The sequence below is a fragment of the Homarus americanus genome, unplaced genomic scaffold (assembly GCF_018991925.1).
Source record: "Homarus americanus isolate GMGI-L3 unplaced genomic scaffold, GMGI_Hamer_2.0 scaffold31037, whole genome shotgun sequence".
NCBI classification, from domain to species: domain Eukaryota; kingdom Metazoa; phylum Arthropoda; class Malacostraca; order Decapoda; family Nephropidae; genus Homarus; species Homarus americanus.
The window spans coordinates 26,376,170-26,397,813 of NW_024722227.1; the positions used below are offsets into that span (position 1 = coordinate 26,376,170).

General features: G+C 36.0%; 2 protein-coding genes across 3 annotated transcripts in view; one reads left to right on the top strand and one right to left on the bottom strand.

Annotated features, from left to right (window-relative positions):
* LOC121862445 (serine/threonine-protein kinase Doa-like) overlaps positions 1-14,021 on the top strand; it is a 38,640-nt gene extending 24,619 nt beyond the window's left edge. For both annotated transcript variants that reach the window (XM_042360744.1, XM_042360745.1), the window contains one exon: positions 13,370-14,021. Coding sequence is in view for 1 of the 2 variants with exons in the window: in XM_042360745.1 (XP_042216679.1) it covers positions 13,370-13,463 (94 nt within the window). In the remaining variant the exon portion in view is untranslated. The remainder of the gene's footprint in view (positions 1-13,369) is intronic.
* A 109-nt stretch (positions 14,022-14,130) lies between these two features.
* On the bottom strand, positions 14,131-21,024 carry LOC121862446 (glutamate-gated chloride channel alpha-like). The gene is made up of 4 exons (XM_042360746.1): positions 20,924-21,024; positions 18,927-19,103; positions 18,614-18,808; positions 14,131-14,391 (listed from the first exon to the last, which is right to left on the bottom strand). The coding sequence occupies exons 1-4, from the start codon at positions 21,005-21,007 to the stop codon at positions 14,227-14,229; spliced, it is 621 nt and encodes a 206-aa protein (XP_042216680.1). The 5' UTR covers positions 21,008-21,024; the 3' UTR covers positions 14,131-14,226.
* Between the last annotated feature and the right edge of the window lie 620 nt (positions 21,025-21,644).

The following is a 21,644-nucleotide window of genomic DNA, read 5'->3' on the forward strand; positions in this document are numbered from 1 at the left end:
TAAATAGAAACTAAATGCAGTACTGTACTGTACAGTATACTTTATAATAATAAACAAAAAACAATAGAATATTGTATTTTAACTTACTTTGAGGTGTGTACAGTCAACCCTCACTTTACGCGGTTAATATAACCCACAGGGTACTGCGGAAAGTGAGAAACGCGTAAAGTGAACAACATAACATATGGGATTAAATGAAATAGAGACCGGCTGACCCCCAAACTCCACTTTTTCCGACACAATACCTATGTTCTAGTAAAAATAACATCTTGATTTTATGATGGTACATGCACACAATTAATACTTAAGAGAAATACAGTCGCCAAGTTAATGTCCATTCAAATAATGGACTCGACTCCCTCCCCCTCTTCTCACACTACACTCTTCCCTCTCTGAGAAATTTTTTGGGGAAAACCACTAGATTTTAAGGTATAGTAATAAATAATACCTCAAACTAAAGTTAGGATAATATAATTGACATTGCTGGATTCCTTGTAAGACCAGGAATATTTTGAATATAAATGTCATATATTTTGCACAAAAGATAACATATTTACTCAGAGTAAACAAAATACTTACATTAGATCTAAAATTTGTATGTCAAATGCAAAATCTATGATGTTTATATTCAAAATGATCATCAAATTGTAAGAATTCCAGCAATGTAAATTATATTCTGGCCGGGTAATTTGTATGAATTTTATGAGCTAAAACAAATATCCTCAGTTAATAAAAAAAAAAAATATTCTTTGCGACACTATCTGTCAATCAAAGTACCCCACCTTGCCTCCCCCCCTCTTCCAACCGTGCCAGATGGTTGGTCGGTCCCAACCCTCCCCCCCACCCCCCACCTTCCCTCCCTACCAGAGAAATGTTGGGTGAAAAAACTAGATTTTAACTTTTAGTAATAAATAATACCTCAGACTAAAGTTAGGATAATATAATTGACATTGCTGGATTCCTTGCAAGACCAGGAATATTTTGAATATACACTTCATATATTTTGCACAAAAGATAACATATTTGCTCTGAGTAAACAAAATACTTGCATTAGATCTAAACTTTGTATGTCTAATGCAAAATCTATGATGCTTATATTCAAAATGATCATCAAATTGTAAGAATTCCAGCAATGTAAATTATATTCTGGCCGGATAATTTGTATGAATTTTATGAGCTAAATAAAAAAATTATACTTCACCCGCGTGAAGGGGTACACGCACTGTGGAATGTGAGCATCCCGGGTTCTGGCAGGGTACCGCGTAAACGTGGAAATGCGGAATTTGGGACCGCGTAAAGTGAGGGTTGACTGTATGTCGTATTACCGGCAGCTTTGTTTACATATCAAACAGCTGATTGTAGAGGTCGATGATGACATGCCATATTCTTTACAGAATGCATTGGTTCTAATGCCTTCTTCATGTTTCATAATAATTTTTGCACTGTATATTATCAATATGTTAACTAAATTTCAGAATAGACCAATAATTTTAATGTAAAAATGCAAAAATATTCAAGAGACCAACAAAATTGATGTTCACTCCACTGTAAACAAAGTTAAATTGAGAAGCATTGTTGGGTGATTCAATCAGCTGACGGGCGCACAAAAACTGTTCCCTGTACTGTCTATATGATCAATATGTTAACTAAATTTCAGAATGACCAATAGTTTTAATATAAAAAATGCAGCAATATTCAAGAGACCAACTTTTTTTATATTTACTTCACTGGAAACAAATGTAAACATAGAACCAATTACTGTATTGGTGGACTAGCTGATCAGCTGATACTCACAACAAAACGTGTTTGTCGTAAGGATTTTGTAAATCGAAGTTTTGTTCGTTAATCGAACTGAAAATCCTTATGGGAGCAAATTCGTTAACCGAAATTTCGTTAATCGAACTTTTCGTTAACCAAGGGACCACTGTATAAACATGAGCCACAACTACTGGTAACAAGATGGCAATAGAAACTGTAAGAAACTTGCTCTCATTCTGCTTGGGCTAAACTAAAATATCAACATGCTTCCCTCACAAGCAAGTGGTCCCAAGCTAGTAGAAGACACCAGATGAAGTAACCTAAAGATAATTACTGTACCACATCTTTTTAACACGTACAATGAAAGACAAAAGTTGTGTCGTGAAATTTAGTGAAAACATATGTTGAAGGGCTTAACTTTTGGTGCTCTTTGCCTTGTGGTTGGGCTCTCATAATGTTTCACGAGTTATATTTAATCTTCGGAAAAAACCATGACATGAGTTTTGTCTTTGATTGAACATACAGTGAGTTCTGCTATAACGCATGTTTTGATAACGCGAATTTGCTCTAGCGCGATTTATGAATTAGGAACGATATTTGTATAACGCGAACGCTTGTTTGATATAACGCGATTTTTGCTTACTATTTCTCCAATTTTGTGGTACTGTATTAACTGTGCATATAGTAAAGAAGAATATCAACAAGAAGCGTTCTGGTGATAGAATTCCCGGTGATGATCGTAAAAGAAAGGATATAACACTTGAAGAGAAGCTCGATTTTATCAACCTCAAAATCACCCTTCTCCCCCATCAAGTAAAGTGTTACATTTACTGTATGATTTCATTATTAGATATGAATGTAACATTTATTTAGACTGTGCTATCCTTTGTGTTAGGCTAACTACTAAATTTTTTCGATTTCGAGTAATCTGCACCTAACCCTATTTTCTCCATAAGCCCTGTTATTTCTATTAAGCGATTTTCTATAACACGATATTTTACAAGAACACAATTATCGCGTTATAGCAGAACTACCTGTATATACAGGATGAAAGTTTTCATTTACTTCATTTCACTTGGGTGATGATAAATACTGTATACATACAGTATTCTCTTTTGCTGTGAGATTTGGTGCACCATTTGTTTTGTCCAGTACAATACATCTGGCATTATTATAGCTGAGTTATGTGATGCTGTGCAGTGTGCACTTACAAGAAAGGAGTGAAAGTTGTACATGTATATTATCTCAGACTGCATCAATGAAAGAGATGTACAGTACAGTATTGTAAACAGGTTGACAATCCCCTATCCGAAATCCTTGGGGCCGGAGGCATTTCGGATTTCGGAATTTTTCGGTTTTCAAATTTTTTATTTTTTTATTTTATTTTTTAATGTGTTTTAGCCCACCCAGGCATAGATCACTGACCCACATTGGGGCCTGGGGGAGGGGGGGGGGGCGAAAATATAATAAAAATTATAATAATAATAATAATAATAATAATAATAATAATAATAATAATAATAATAATAATAATAATAATTCATAGGTCTAGGTCGTGTTTCTCACTTTTGATCTTTTTTTCATTCTTGTATTTCTTTATTGTTATTATTTTATTATTACAGTATTATTGTTATTATTATTATTATTAATTTTATTAATATATTTTGTTATTATTATTATTATTGTTATTATTATTTTATTTTGGTGTATTTTTATTAAAATTTTTATTTACTATGAATAATTATTATTATTATAATTGTTATTACTATTACAGTTTCGCCCCCCAGGTCCCGATGTGGGTCAGAGATCTATGCCTGGTAGGGCTAATCCCTGTTTAAAGAAAAAAAAAACTTAAGGTTTTCAGAGCTTTTCGGTTTTCGGAATTTCGGATAAAGGGTTGTCAACCTGTACTGCCAAACAATCATTTGAGATGGATTAGTTGTACTGCATTAAGATATATTATCAATTTCTTTATTTGAATAATTTGTATGAAAATGCTAGATGAGTTAATAAAACTAAGATCACCTTCATCCTCTTCTTAAAGCAGCAGCCGCAATGTGACCTATAGTTTAGAAGAACTTCTTGGGATGATGCACCACCTGCCTCTTCACTGACGTCATCGTCTTCCAACATCTCGTCGGCAGTCACCTCAGGATCCCTTATCACCTCCATAATGTCGTCGTTGGTGGTCTCGGAGAAGCCTTTAGCTGTAACACTCTGCGCAGCTTCTCTGGCAAGGTCCACTGCTACTGCAACAGTCTGAACCTCACCAGTCACAGATTGACTCTGCCTCCCACCTGGAATACCGTGCAACACATGTCTCCATGCGTGACAAACCGTTGCTACAGATAGCTGATCCCGTGCCTCCACCAAGAAGTCCACAGCTGTCTTGTCGTTGAATTTTCTCCAAAAGTGTTTCACAAGTACTTTTTGCTCTGCCAACTGTTGTTCCTCGTCCTCTTCGCTCTTGCTATCGGTGTCACCCAGGTTACGCAACTCATCCTTGGTGTTGGTATAGTCGTTCAGGAGCTTAAACTTCTTTGCAGAGAATGCAGCTTTCACACTGCAGATTAATTCTTGGTCCATGGGCTGGATTAATGACGTAGTGTTGGGAGGAAGGAAGACCACTTTTACGTTGGGGTGACGATCCAACAGTAGGGGCGAGTGTCCTGGTGCGTTGTCAAGCAGCAACTAAATCTTGAATGGAACATTCTACTGCTCACAGAATTTCTTCACGTCGGGAACGAAACAGTCATCAAACCAGGAGAGGGACAGAGTAGAGAACATCCACGCCTTACGTGCGGTCAGCCAGTGGATATTTAGCTTGGTCATGTCCATGCTCTTGTAGGCGTGCAGCTTGCGCTCTGTGTGGATCACCGATAACTTGAGCTTACAGGTACCGGAGGCATTGGTGGTAAACAGGACGGTGATGCGCTCCTTCTGCAACTTACGGCCCCGACACTTGCTGGCAGTCTTGACAACGAAGGTCTTGGAAGGCAGCTTTTTCCCAAAAAGACCAGATTCGTCCATGTTAAACACCTGGTCGTCGGTGTACTGTCCTTCCTCCATAATCTCAAGTAAAAACGGAGGAAAATCCCTAGCCGCAACACGGTCAGCACTAGCTTCTTCACCATCAATGTTAATGTTGGTGATCTTGTTTCTCTTCTTAAACCTCTGCAACCACCCAGAGGAAACATTGAAGGGTTTGGGCTCTGCAATTCCCATCTTACGTGACACTGCTGTATACAGTTCACGTGCGTACTCCTTAACTGAGCGCGTGTCCACCGGCATGTTCCGTCTTGCCTGACGAATCAAGTACTGTAGCTCACAAGTAATTTCTCCGTCTTGAGAAACACCTGGTTGTGGCAATACTTGATCATAGAAGCACCTGTAGACTTTGTGATGTTCATGTGCTCTTTTATCTTGGCTGCATCCTTCTTGATTGTCCGGATCGTAGATTTGTTCACACCATGCTGGCGCGCCAAATCAACCTGTCTTGTTCCTTTCTCCAACTCTTGGATGATCTTGTATTTAATTTCGTAACTTAGGGCACGTCGTATCTTCTTTGGCTTAGGGCGGCTGGGTCCAGGTAATGCAAGGTTTCTTTGTGGTGGTGGTGGTGGTCCGGTGTAGTTGAGGGCAGTGTAACTGACCCGGTAGGGTTTAAACGAAGCCACTTCTGGGGCACGTCATATTACATTAAACCAATCACAGCTAGCGGGGGAGGGAGGTAAGGATGCTTGGCCCAATCACAGTCCGATACGTCATATGATGTCACCGATAACGCAACAAAGACATACACTGCGCTACCTACTCGCGCCGCTTACCCAACATGGAGGGATGGCGGGAGGTTTGAATCCAAAAATGGCGCGGCGCGATATGACCGCCAGCCGCTCTCTGCATAAAAGAGTACACGCACCGCGTAAAGTGAGCATTCCGGGCCTGGCAGGGTACCGCATAAACGTGGAAACGCGTAAAAAAAAAAACGCGTAAAGCGGGGTAATACTGTGTGTGTTTATACGTATATATTTTAGTCTGTACTCACCCTGAAGATGTGAATTACACGAAAGGCTTGGGAACTTCGTGTTTTCTTTTTCCTTGTGGTTATCGGCATATACCTGGATCACGCGCACCTACAGTGATTTTATTGCATATATATATATATATATATATATATATATATATATATATATATATATATATATATATATATATATATATATATATATATATATATGGGGAATGGGACAACTGGCCGCCGCCATCTGGCCGCGGGTAACTCGCCGCGGGTAACTCGCCGCGGGTAACTCGCCGCGGCAGACTGGCCACCGCGGACTGGGGGTAAACTGCAAACGCCTAATTTTGCGCTCTCAAGGCAGGTTAGGTTAGGTTAGGTTTTTTTATCACACTTTCATATATACCGTATATACTCGTCTATAACCCCCCTTCGTATATAGGTCGACCCCGATTTTATGACCAAGAAATCGTTAATTTATGATATTCCTCGTTTATAGGTCGACCCAAGATTTTGAGGGTAATGGAACAACAAAACCTTCAGAAAAACTCTACGTCCTATAAACTTGTTTACCATTTATTATTACGACACTTTACACTGAAACGCAGGTAGTTTCAACAAAAATATTGTATATTTCCATTCAAGTATTTATTCAAGTCAATTAGGAGGGAATATTATTGTAATACAACAGTTTTTTAACTAAACCATTCGAAAAGTGATTACGGTAACATCTTTTGAACGAAAGAAAGTGAGTCATTGTTTTCGTCACGATTTGATCCCACTTTCCACTTTAATACGTACGTCATTTCAACAAAAATATTACATTTCCGTGAATGTATTATATCAAGCACAGTATGAATAGAATATCATTGTAATATAACAGAATTTTAACCAAAAACGAGTAACATCTCAAGAACATCGGAAGCTTAGGTAAAGTCTTTTGTTTCCGTCATGTATTTTATCCTATTTTACATTGAAATACATCACGTTTCAGCAAAACTACTATTTATTTCCGAGAATATATTCATTCAGGCACAGTTTAGGTAAAATATACGTGTGATGTAATAGTTTTTTAAATGAAAACGATTCGAAAAACACGTAGCCTCTAGCCCTGTTCAAGGAGAGGACTGGGAGATGCTGTTTGGTGCTGCAGACGATGACAAGGAAAATGATTTTGATGGATTTTAATGAAAATATTCAGAAATATGGTATCGTAATATTTATTCAAGTCAATTAGGATATTATTGTAATACAATACAACAGTTTTTTAACTAAACCATTCGAAAAGTGATTACGGTAACATCTTTTGAACGAAACAAAGCGAAAGTCATTGTTTTCATCACAATTTTATCCCACTTTCCACTGTAATACGTATGTCATTTCAGCAAAAAATATTACATTTCCGTGAATGTATTATATCAAGCACAGTATGAATAGAATATCACTAATATAAGAGTATTTTAACCGAAAACTATTAAAAATACGAGTAACATATCTTGAACATCGGAAGGTTAGGTAAAGTCTTTTGTTTTCATGTAGTTTATCCTAATTTACATTGAAATACATCACGTTTCAGCAAAACTACTATTTATTTCTGAGAATATGGAAATGTAATATTTTTGCTGAAATGACGTACGTATTATAGTGGAAAGTGGGATAAAATCGTGACAAAAACAATGACTCGCTTTCTTTCGTTCACAAGATGTTACCGTAATCGCCTTTTGAATGGTTTTCAGTTAAAAACTGCTATATTACAATAATATTCTATCCTAATTCACTTGTGATGTAAAAGTTTTTTAACTGAAAACGATTCGAAAAACACGTGTACCGTCTAGCTGATACGGCAGAGCCCTGGTCGTGGAGGCTTTGTGTTTGCATCGGCCCTTCTTAAGCAGCTTTTAATTTTAGCGTACGTTGAAATTGTGTTTACCGGTGTATTCTTATTTTCTTGCTTCTTATTTTCCAGAAATATGACAAGTTTTTATATAATACAATGTTACGGTACTTTTAATTTAGAAGTATTCATTTTTAAAAATACAGAAGACACCAAACAAATACTAGTACGGATATTTGCGTGACTCTCCCGCCACAAAAGACCAAACAGCTGGTACTCTCTCCCTCAGCCCTACCAAAAATAGCCCAACATCTTTCTTGTTTATTCTCTTCCAATTTCTCACTTTAACTGGTATTTTTTACTTCATATTGCCTACATCAGATAAACTTCAGTAATTGAGGTTAGATATTGTTATAAATTTGATTACCGGGTCCTGGCAGGTACCGTTAGAACCACCTGACCCTACCAACAGTGTTGCAAGTCAGACAGCATTTTTTTTTTTTACATTTTTGGTGTCTCCATTTGTTAATTTTTTTTCTGTGGGGTTTGCACAATAGTATACTGTTTTACCTACAGTATTGTAAAACGATTTGGGAAAAGAAATACTCGGTAACTTAAAATTTTAAAAGGAAAATTTTGAAACTGGCAACTGTGTGTAGATGACCTGACTCACATCATATTGATGTTTCAAATTTAATTAACAAAAATTTATGTATCTATAAATACACTTTTAAAAATGAATACTTTATGTTTTACATACTCCTGTGCATACCATACCATACCATACCATGCATTTGGCTACTTTTGGCTTGCTATGATGACGCAAGAGATCTGCCCTGGCAACTGTACCGACACTCACAGTGGGTGGTGAGTTGGTGCATCGTTTCCATTGTTTACTGGTAGTTACTGGTAAATATTTTTCAACCTAACGAAACTATTACCCGTATAGAGGTCGACCCCCAACTTTTTGCCAAAAAATTTGGTCTTAAGAACTCGTGCTATACACGGGTATATATATGTATATATATATATATATATATATATATATATATATATATATATATATATATATATATATATATATATATATATATATATATATATATATATATATATATATATATATATATATACACTATTACCCCGCTTTACGCGGTTTCACTTTCCGCGATTTCTCATTTATGCAGTGCCTCGCCAGAACCGAACTTTCACTTTCCACGGTTCATCTACCCATATACGCGTGAAGTATAATTTTTTTTTTATTTAGCTCATAAAATTCATACAAATTACCCGGCCAGAATATAATTTACATTGCTGGAATTCTTACAATTTGTTGATCATTTTGAATATAAACATCATAGATTTTGCATTAGACATACAAATTTTAGATGTAATGTTTACTTTGAGTAAATATGTTATCTTTTGTGCAAAATATATGACATTTATATTCAAAATGTTCCTGGTCTCACAAGGAATCCAGCAATGTCAATTATATTATCCTAACTTTAGTCTGAGGTATTATTTGTTATTAAAAGTTAAAATTCGTTTTTTCACCCAACATTTCTCTGGCGCGGTTGGAAGAGGGGTGGAGGCAAGTTGGGGTACTTTGATTGACAGATAGTGTCGTGAAGAATATTTTTTTTTTATTAACTGAAGATATTTGTTTTAGCTCATAAAATTCATACAAATTACTGGACCAGAATATAATTTACATTGCTGGAATTCTTACAATATGATGATCATTTTGAATATAAACATCATGGATTTTGCATTAGACATACAAATTTTAGATCTAATGTAATAATTTGGTTTACACAAAGCAAGTATTTTATGTTTTGAGCAAAATATATGAAGTTTACGTTCAAAATATTCCTTGACCTGCAAGGAATCCAGAAATGTCAATTATATTATCCTAACTTTAGTCTGAGGTATTATTTATTACTAAACGTTAAAATCTAGTGTTTCACCCAATCATTTCTCAGAGAGGTAGGGGCCAGTGAGCTGGGAAGAGGGGGGGGGGGGATTTGAGTCTATTATTTGAATGGACATTAACCTGGCGACTGTATTTCTCTTAAATATTAATTGTGTGAGCATACCATCATAAAATTTAGATGTTATTTTTACTACAACATAGGTATTGTGTCGGAAAAAGTGGAGTTTGGGGGTCGGGCCAGTCTCTATTGGAATTAATCCCATATGTTCTGTTGTTCCATTTACGCATTTCACTTAAAATAAATACTACTATATATATATATATATATATATATATATATATATATATATATATATATATATATATATATATATATATATATATATATATATATATATATATATATATATATATATATATATATATATATATATAAAAAAAATTTATGAGGCTATGCGGACCACAATTTCGTAATCACCACCCCGACTAAGATTTTTTTTTTTTCGCCTTCCCATACCTATTGTTTTTTGGTTCCGAGGCCAAGGGAACATGAAGCAATATTTTGTGGAGTTGAAAATCCCATTTCTGTAGAGGGATTATGAGCTGTAAGTTTGCAGTGCTCTTGCTCCTCTCCTCTGCCTTCTGAGATGCTCCAATGGTCGCACATGGTGAATGACGTCCAGGGAACCGCGTGAACCTGTGTGTGTGTGTGTACATCATTCTGCATGCAATAATATTTGTTTGTATTGCTATACGTATCTTTAGTTCTAACACATAATGAATTTTTTGGACGTGAGTTCATGAGTACATTAGGGTCGGGATATATCGCGAGATAGGGTCCAAGGATGTTCGCTATATACTAAATCGCGATATATAATTACATGTAAGCAATGGGGAAATATGGTTAGGTTCTGGAGGCTAATAAAGGTAACTAAACTTGACATAAAATGGCATAGTCTAAAGTTAGCATAATATAAATTGCATTGCTGTTGTCCTTGCAAGACAGCGAATAATTTGAATAAAGACCTCATATATTTTGCACAAAAGATAAAAATTTTAGTCCTTTATACTAAAATGTACTAAAATGTTTATGTCTATTGCGAATTATAGCATGTTTATATTCAAATTAATCACTATCCTCCAAGAATTCCAGCAATGTTAATTTTATTCTCTTTAGTTTATTCATTGACATATTATAAGAGAAAACATAAACCCCCCCCCCTATATGAAAGATAAATAAATACTGTACCATTGGGCAACCTTGGCCGGGGGCTGGCGCCAGCTGTCATAATACAACACCCTCCACTTCTGGCAAGATTGAAAGTGGTTTTAGGCTTCAAGTTTTTATCTTATATAATGTCACAGACTAAAGTTAGCAGAATATAAATTGCATTGCTGGAATCCTTGTAAGACAGTAAATAATTTGAATACTGTATAGACATCATATATTTTGCACAAGAGAAAAAAAAATTCAACTCTTATTTTTTTAGCCATTTAGGGGATTTTTAGGAGTGTCTCTTACTTTATACGGTTTTTGGCTTTATGTGAGTTCCTAGAAACATAACCCCACATAAGTTGTAAGTCTACTGTAAATAAATTTATCGCTATACAGTGATCCCTCGGTTAACGAGTTACCTTCCATAAGGTTCTTAACTTCGGTTAACAAGCAATCCCTCGATTAACGAGTTTTTTACGAGCTGACCTCAACATGTTTTCGCTTGCATTTGGCGGTCCACCAGCTGTAGTATTAGTCCGCCAATACAGTAATCGGTTCTAGGGCTTAAATTCCTTACTATTTTAGTAAATATCAAGAAGTTTATACTATTCAATAATTTTAAAAGTTTTATATAAATTTTTTTTAGTCATTTTAACAATTATTGAACATAATTGAAGTATAGGAAGCTAGTTTTTTGCGCGCCAAACAGCCTGTCAACACACCATACAGGCGTCAGTCTCTGTGTCTTTTCTACCCTTGGATTGTTTAATATTTATCCTGACAGTGATACAGCCAAAAATAGATCCACCAATCACACTCACCATTACATACAGCCTCCCTTCACCAAGTATTACCAGATGAAATTGCCAGTATGAGATCCAGGGTGGGGTTGCTTGATCTTTGGCTGACTGTACACTACACATGAGTGAATTCAGTAAGCCAACACAGTAAAGCAAGAAAAAATAAAACATTACAGTTTATATTAACATAGAAAAACAAATATTACTGTAGTATCCATATTATGTAAACCTTCAACATTTCTTCCTGCAGCATTTGTATATTTTTCACTTTACAAAATACAAAGTGTACAGTACTGTATTTCTGTTAGTAACCAGTCATCATTTACCATCAGTCTTCAGTATCTGACAAACTTCTCATCTCCTTCATCATTACTATGTGAGATAATGAGATACAAAAGAAGTTTGTAATACTATACAAGCATTGTTACTAAAATTTGCCAATCAAAATCAGGATTGAGGAGGAATTGGAAGGTATTAGAGATATTATGGCTGATTGACGTGAATACATGAGGTAAATAAACCATAAATCTTGTCTGTACAACTCACTGGAGGATCACAGATGCCTCAACAACCATGCACTGAAGTTCCAACTTGGAATAGAGCAGTGTGAGGTGAATATTTTACCGTACACTGTACTTCACATAAATAAGTGAATTGTGTGGCCATTAATGATGTCAAGGTTACCTCAGACTAGTGAAGGGGTTAAGAGTACAGTGGAGTCTGCATTTACGCGGTCAATTGAACCCGTGGAGGCCCGCGTAAAACGAGAAACGTGTAAATGAAATAACAGAACATATGGGATTAATTGAAATAGAGACTGGGCCGACCCCCAAACTCCACTTTTTCCGACACAATACCAAAACGTTGTTGCAAAAATAACATCTTAATTTTATGATGGTATGCACACACAATATTTAAGAGAAATACAGTCGCCCGTTAATGTCCATTCAAATAATGGACTCAACTCTCCCCCCCTCCCTCTTCCCACGCTCGCTGGCTCCTCCCTCTCTGAGAAATGTTTGGGTGAAAACAGTAGGCCTATATTTTTAGTAATAAATAATACCTCAGACAAAAGTTAGGATAATATAATTGACAATGCTGGATTCCTTGCAAGACAAGGAATATTTTGAATATAAACGTCATATATCTTGCACAAAAGATAAAATATTTGCTCTTTCTAATCAAAATTCTTAAATTAGATCTAAAATTTGTATGTCTAATGCAAATTTTCTGATGTTTATATTCAAAATAATCACAATCTTATAAGAATTCCAGCAATGTAAATTATATTATGGCCGGGTAATTTGTATGAATTTTATGAGCTAAAACAAATATCTTCAGTAAATACAGTAAACAAATTATACTTCACCCGCTTTAGCTTAAATGACCAAATTTACCGCGTAATTAAAGCATTTCGATTCTGGCAAGGCACTGCGTAAATGACCAAACGCGTTAACCAAAACCAAAACCGTGTAAATCCAGACTCCACTGTACTGTATTGAACTTATCACAATCATTCATATTACTGTAAAGAGTAATACTGTATTTGGATTTTTCTGGCAGAGGTTATTATAAACATAAGTACAGTATAGTAACCATTATTAAACTTTGTAGTAATAATTTTTTGTTACAAAAGAATTTTATAAAGAAACATGTATGGACAACATAAAAAAGCTTACTTCACAATTCAGGAAAAATTTAAAACACCTATAAACATGTGATAAATTATTTGTGAAAGGCTGATTGAAGTGCAGTAGGTTCAAAAGCTTTCCCTGTAACATGAAAAAGTACATGGACTTTTTTTTCTTTTCAGAGAGGACATGACACTGAAAAGCAGCCCATACAGAAAATCTATATTTAGATTTTTGTCTCATGTCAAAAGTTATCATGTTTTTTCCCACCAGTAGGGGACCTAACTAGTGTATTCAACATTTGAATAATAGAATTTGTGCACCAATACTACCTTCCTTTTGATTTTCCAATAAGGAAGTATCCTTTAAGTAGGCACTGACATTCAACATTATTTTCAATCCGGGAATAGGGTAGGTGGGTAGGCAGGTAGTTTTTTATTACCTCAGGGAGTTGCAACCCTGCCTTGCCAGCTGTTCTCTCCCTGTTGGTTGACATGTTGACATTAGGAAGGGCATCCAGCCATAAAATTTTGCTTCAACTGGCCTGATGGTAACTGGGTCACCAGAGCTGTGCCCATTCCCTGGTCCCTGCTGCATTTTCTGGGCTGGAACCCTGGGTTTGCTGTGGTGAGCAGGGGAGGACATCCTGTTCTGTTTTTACCCAACAACTGGCATCAGGTAATCAGACCTAACCCACGCACGTGTGGAAAATGACTGCAAATGTTGATGATGATGAGTAATTATAACTGCCTTGTGCAAATGTTGTCATTGCCTCAAGTTCCTATTTATACAGTGTGATGTATTATTTGATACAATAAAATCATAATTTTTTAAGTACTTAAATTGTTAACCATCATATTTCTTGATTCGTAAAAATATTTTCTTAACATATGATGCAGTACAATTATCTTTACAACATCAGAATTCAAATGTCCAATGAATTATCCGAATGATTATCAGTTCATGTTTAATACAGTACCTACTGGAGATAATTTATATCATATCAGCAAGTCGGGCATAGCAAGGAGTCACTTACATCTTAGATAACTGCACATACAAATAACCAGTAAATGATGTTGAAAATAAAGAAGTTAACAGGAACAAGAATTCTCATGAGATGAATCAACATTGGCCCAAAGTTCTGAATGTTACAATTCCTATCTCTTCTGGATGATGGTGACATTGCTGCCTTGGCTGGGAAAACCTGCAACATTATGAAGGTACTTGTTAGTAGAGTACAGTACAGTACAGTACTCATTATTTGATTATGCATAATACCACAAAGTTCAATAAAAGGGACAGATTATCAGGAGAAATGTAAATTCTAGCACATTTTTCCATAGATTCATTTAAATCTTGAAAAATCATATTTGTTTATGATGGGTAGCTGGGTATCTTAATACTTCAGGAAGTGGCACTCATGCCCCAAGTGATACTAAAAAAGATTATTTTCTCAGCCAATGAAGGTCAAGGTGAGCATTATAACACAATATTGTAGAACAACTTATCAATAATTTCTAAAAATGAGAAAAGATGGTTTTTGGTGGCCAGAGTAATATTTAATGGGGAATGTCATGCTAAGATGTTACTATAGCTGTGACATAAACTGTTATATTACAGTCATGGTAGAATGTCTACAGGTAGTACAGTGTACTGTACAGTACTGTACATATACTGTACTGTACTGCATGTGCAAACTTGTCTTTCATTGTTCTTTTTCAAATATGATTACTGTCTTGATATTTCTCTGTCCATGTAAACCGCAGTGGTTCCCAACCTTTTTTGGCTGCGACCCTAAATTTCCCAACAATACGGTGTCGTGACCCTCAGGCATATAATATATTACAGTGGGGTATGCTATAACGAATCTAATTGGTTCTAGAACCTTGTTCGTTATAGCATTCGTTCGTTATAGGATTAATCCGTTCCAGGCCCCCAAATACAACCACTTAACACTGAAAAATATAATATAAAATTGTAAATATTGTAAAAAAGTGCATAAATATGCATCTAAACCCCTGAAATAAAGAATATCATTAATACTTGTAATAAAAAACAATAAATTATTAATAAAAAAAAAAATTAAATAATGTTCGTTGTAGGAGTTTCGTTCGTTATAGCATTCTCAATTTTATAGGTAAAACCGTTCGTTATAGGAATATTCGTAGTAGGATCCGTTCGTTATAGCATACCCCACTGTATATAGCTTGAATGGTAAGCAAAAATTTTTTTCGACTTTATGGTTAGTACTATATTTTTACAATTTTCTGAGGGCCCTTCACGACCCTACTGAGGACACCCCGTGACCTGAGGTTGGGAACCACTGTGGGATAAGGATTCAAGGTGAATACAGTACAGGTATCCCACTATTTATGATAGGGTTGCATTTCTGAAAACCTTCCTGTAAATAAAAATTATGTAAATCAGGCCCTTTTTAACGTGGGTTTCAATGGGATATGTTTCTGGCCTGTTTGATACAGACATGTAACAAAGAAAAACAATCCTACACTTATTAAATAAATACAAAACAAAATTAAACATGCCCCTGTACGACAGTATATTAATAATAACAAGCCTGCCACTAAACAATGTCTAGCTTCGTCTCCAGAAACATGGTTTTCCTTGAAGCCTTCCCTTTCCCAGAGGTGGGAGAGTTGACAGGACACTTGCTAGCCATTTTCAAAGTTACAGTACAGAGTTACTGTGTACACTGATCACTTCACAGTCAACAAAACAAAGCAAAATCAGAATGATAATGTTTTGTTCCCACCAATAATAGTAAAGTATCACAGTGATCACATGGTTATGCAATGATTAATAATGATAACGTTTGTTAAATAAGTGATGGTAGATGTGATCACATTGAAACAAAGCATGGGACTGTAGTTCACATACTGCCGGCGAGGTGGTGCGCTGGTATGTGAACGGAGTGAAGGATGGAAAAACCGTTTCTGCACATACAGGGGGTCCCCGACTCATGAAAGTTCGACTTACAAATGCCTGCCAATATGATTGGGGTTAAACTTGAAATTTATAGTAATGATATCTCCATTAGCCGGAACAATTGGTGCAGAGCACTTACGGAAATGAGAGATTTCCAGGAACCGAGACGACTCTCTCAAAGCTGGAAAATAGCCCTAATCCCCAGAATTTTCCGGGTAATGGAAAAATGTTCTCGAAAGTTCCCAAAATTGCCGGTTACATCATCTCTCAAACTCGGAAAAATATCCCCCATCCCCGTAATTTTCTGGGTACTGGAAAATTGTTCTCAGAATTTCCTGAAAATGCACCTGATTTTCAACTCACAAACCTTGAAAAAAAACCTCAATCCCTGGAACTTTCCAGGTATTGGGAAAAATTTTTCTGAATTTTACGGAAAATGTACCTCCGGAAAATCATTCCCAAAGCCGTAATTTTCTGAAAAATTATGGCTTTGGGAATTATTTTCCGAGAAAATTTCAATTCTGGCTATCGGAGAGTTCAGGGTTTGAGGGATTCCGGTTAATGGAGATATTACTGTTATATTTACCTGATGACTTATTTTTTACTTCCATTTACTGTATTTTGTCATTCTATTTCTTCTTTTCTCTTAAGTGATTTTAGATGTATATAAGGACTTAGGCTATGATATAGTGGGATTTTAAACATCGTTCTGTAGGTACAGTTGTATGCACATAACATGTGTTCCGACTTCCAGTAAACCCTCCAGTTTGGCAAATTCGAAGTTGGCAGTCAAAATTCAAATTACCCTGCCCTCCATTAAGGCGACCAAACCCTCACCTTTAGCAAGAGTTTAAATTTAAATGCAATCACAACTAATAATTGCAGAATAATAAGTGCAAGATAAATCTCACTTAATACTACTGGTGAGTATTTACCGAGCGCAAAGCACCAATCAGCTGTTCAGGCATTCCTGCTGCTTGTTTGAGTGACCTTGGCCTTTATGTCCCTTTTTTCTTACTCTCACTTGACACGGTGTTCTTGTGTGGGATAATGGCCTCAAAAGTACCTGGGGGTATTAGAGGGGATGATGATGGTGGTGAAAGACCGTCTGAATGCCCGGGAAGTGCAAATGATGAGGTTGTCATGGGTTGCGCTGGGTCTCCCGCACAACCCATCCCAAATGTTTGTTTAGGTAGAGATAAGGTACCCGGCCAGCCGATAGGGGTCATCTCATGCCTCAAAACCTCATTTTAGCCAGTGGGCTTTAGACCTTGGGTTATAGAAGACCTCCTGCTCCGCGGATTTAGAACAGGGGCCATACAGTCCTACCAGTGCTACGAGTCTGTGTGTGCAAATCCCCGAGATTGTTGTTAAGTCCAGCGACAAGTTAACACATCCTGTAAAGGAAGTGATCAATGGTGAAGGCCTGTTTGCTACAAGAGCACTCCAGGCCGGCCTAATAGATCTAAATGATTAATTCTCCAGGTTGACAAACTCTCCCTTAAAACTTACGGTACTGTGGCGTGAATGTGAGTGACTGACCTATCCATGCAAATTATAAGTCCAGTGTATGGAATTGTGCCAAATAAACGTAAGTGCAATGATCTGCCCGTATCTGTGATCCTCTATTATTATTATTACCGAAGGTAATGACTATTTGGTTATGACAAAGTATAACCAATAACTTAGATGGATGTTGGAAATTAATGGAATTCATTAAATCATCATTTATCAAGTACACAACGCATTGAATGCCAGAAGCAGAGTGAAATTCTACGTAGTGATACACCATAATCTCCTGGGTGAGCAACCAGTGTGAAGGTATCTGAGTTCTACGGTAAGAAAACCACTTTCCCGCATTTAAAACGTAACAGAGGTAAAACGAAAGACGAAAAATTCTCGTAAATATCGAGTTGGGAAGAAAATGAAAAAGTACTCAGATACCAGCTTAGTGTACACTAAGCACCTCAACTTTAATTTTAAGTTTGGTTTTCTATGTTTATGTTGATTAACTAATCATTAATTCTCTTTCAGCAATAAAATATAGGTTATATATGGGTAAAATAGGAAAAATTGAGACTTTGGGTGCCCCTCGGTACCAATTAGGCTTTTTCCCATTGGATTAAGCCCTCTGGTTTGACGATTCTGGGTTTAGTGAGGTTTTTTCGGCACTAATTAGTCGCCAAACTAGAAGGTTTACTGTATGTACAAATCCGACTTAAGAATGTCCTCGAAACGGAACCCGTTCATAACCTGGAGATCCCCTGTACAGTATTGGCCATCTTGGATAAGACAAGTGAAGGGAAAAATGCACTTTCCTAGTGTTTACATTCTGCATCAGCAAGTTTAGCCTTAAGATAAATATTCTAAACATGGATTTTGCCTAATGTAAATCTGTCGCGGGTGTTAATATTGTAAAACAGATAATTGTAAATTCGTAAATATATAGATACCTGTAATTATGTTAGACTGTATAATCTTACCTTGATGGTTGTATCAAAATCTGTCACAAAATCTGTAACGATGTGACTAACAATGATGAGGACGAGGATGATGATGCAGCAGAGAAGCCACACATCTATGGCCTTTAAATAGGAGGTTTTTGGTAGGCTGGCAGCAGTTTGTGTGTACAGTGAGGTAAGAACCAGCAGAGTTGTCAGCGACATTATTGATCGTACCTACAAGATATGTATTGTTTTACTGAAGATAATTTTCAGTGAGTACAGTATGTTCACCTCAGTATATATATATATATATATTTCATAAGTTGCTCATTCTTTACAAAATAAATCTTACCTGGAACATTTGAAGCCTAATATAAAGTGTCCCATAGCCAATAAGAAGCAAAAGCATTGTCGGAAAATAAGTTGATGTCATAAAGAAGATATAGCGTCTCCGCAGCTCCACACTGATCACTGCAGAGCTCATGGAGTCCCCTGATGTGTTCCTCACAACTACAGAAATTTCTCCAATCTTGAAAAAAAAATAATAATTATATATATTGTATATATATGTATCTGTACATCATATATTAGGCCTCATAACAAAAAATATTATTTTTCTGACTTAATTGTTAATATATTTTTCAGTCACATTTTAACCAAAGTTTAACATTAATCATATACTACTGTATCTTAGCTACCTCAATAAGTTTTGCTGAAACTTAATAAAATGGTTTGGTGTTATTATCCAATGCTCATTTCCTGATATCAGAGTACAATAAAAGCTTTAGAGGTTAGATCAAACTTTAGTAAAAAATAGCAGTTAGATTAGCACGCAAGTTAATTTTAGTATATTCTATTCAATTTTGTTTAGTTTATGGCAGACACTGATGGCATTAAATCATTGATATGTACTACGTACTCCCAGGACCCTATTATGAAGGTAAAAGGTCAACCTTTTTCTGACAGGCTTCAACAAATTTTAAAAGAAATAGAGTACTGTACCGTACTGTAATTGTACTACTGCTGTTTTCTAGGCAGAAAAATCACGAATTATTGTACAATATTATCAATTCTCTCTCAACCTAAGATTGTAGAGAAACACCAAATAAAACTCAAAGTCAAAGTTCAAGGTCAAAGGAAGGTCAAAACTTTAACTGATATCAAGACAGTGTAATACACAGCTTTTATTTTATGAAACTTCACAGGGATAGTTTAATGCCCGAAAGATGATATGTTGCAAACAACTCAAAGGCTCCTATCTCAAATTTCAATGTTACATTTGGGCTTAAATGTCAAAAGTAGGTAATTCTTCTTTTCAGTCTTATCTGATACTGTATTGATGTCATTAAAAATATATACAGTATGTCATTTACAGTACAGTATAGTACAATATACTCAATTTCATGTTTTTATTATTTCCACCCCACACCCCTCCCATGTTCTAACTAACAAAAAACATTTTTCTCCTTGTATGGATACAAAACTTACTCCTAAACAGATGGTGACTAATAGAATTACCATAGAAACTGTACAGTAATATCATTACATCCCTGATGCCCACTGTTAACTTTCCCACGAGAGGATTTTTAATATAAACTGCCAAGGGGAGTTTATCTAACTTTTATCAGACCTGCAACTGATTGTACAGGGTCCAGCAGGAAAACCTGATAGTTTTTAAACAAATCTGTGCTCGAAACTGTTGGAGTGGGGGAAGTGACCTTGAGAACATGTGGAGTTTAACTGAAAGTGATTAGTCACTTTCTTGCAAGGAATTCTATGAAGGTTCTCAAAGGGATGTTCCCAACACATGTCATCTCCCGAAATGGAAATGTTCAGTGGCCAGCAAGATCCCCCGATCTCAATGCCTGAAACTACTTCCTCTGGGGATACCTTAAGAGCAAGGTTTATGCTAATTGACCAAGGAGATCAACTGAGTTGAAACAGAACATAAGGGATGAAGTGGCAGCAATACCTAACGAAATGACATCAAGTAATGGGGAATTTTCACTCTGACTGCAACAATGTGTAAATAACAATGGATGCCATCTCACCGATGTAATTCTCAAGAAGTGAATCTTGTGTATAAAATGCTTTGAGATGTACTGCAGTTTGGTTAACAAATTCTTGTAATTTTTTTTTTTTTAACCATCAGGTTTCTCTGCTGGACCCTGTACTTCCTTAATGCATAAATAAATGGTTATCCCTCATAAGTAGCTGTGCAGAATTCTTTCATATCTGGCATGTACAGTACTAGGGATAGAAAATTATATAAAATATAAAAATATGATTAGCTAACTTGAAAAAGAAGTAAATATTTTCAAATTTATAATATTCCATATGACTTCATACCTCTACTTCAGTAAGGGCCCTTTCACCCAAATATTCTGCTATAGGAGCCTCAAACATTAGGTATTCTGCTGAAGCTGATGCCATCACTATAGGAATAACACACACCTATTTGGGAGACAGTTGTTTTATATTAGATTATGAGATGCAGTAAACAATATGTTTACAGTATAAGTCATAAGATGTGGAAAGAAGTGTAGTAATCATTTTGACTTATTTAGGAGTTAAAATTTTTGTTTGATTCTGTCTGTAGTTCCTACAGTATTTCCTACTCTGGGTAACAGGGTAAAGCCGACTTGAATTGAATACCTTGCCTACCTGGGCCCATAAGTATTCTTTACTGCTATAGTACAGGGGAGCAATATGTTAAAATAACCTGTGTCTTAGTTTGAACATTCATTGATTTGAGATGTTTTTGATGTCTAAATGGAGATCCAAAACCACTGCTTCTCAACAATAACTCTTAAATTTAATCTAAGCCAACACGATATTACTAAGTACATAGTAGTTTATGATGTTTGAATTACCAAGAGAACTTGTTTAGGGTGATAATATCTGGTTGAATTTAGTAGGCACCATCTCACCTGCACATCAAAAGGGTAGTAGAGGAGCTGCATGTTGCAGGTAAATGGCATGTGCATCTTCCAGGTGAGCACCAGTGATGCATTGGTTCCGTGGAACACTTTGTCTGTCGACATCAATGAGCAGATATAGAATGTGTTTT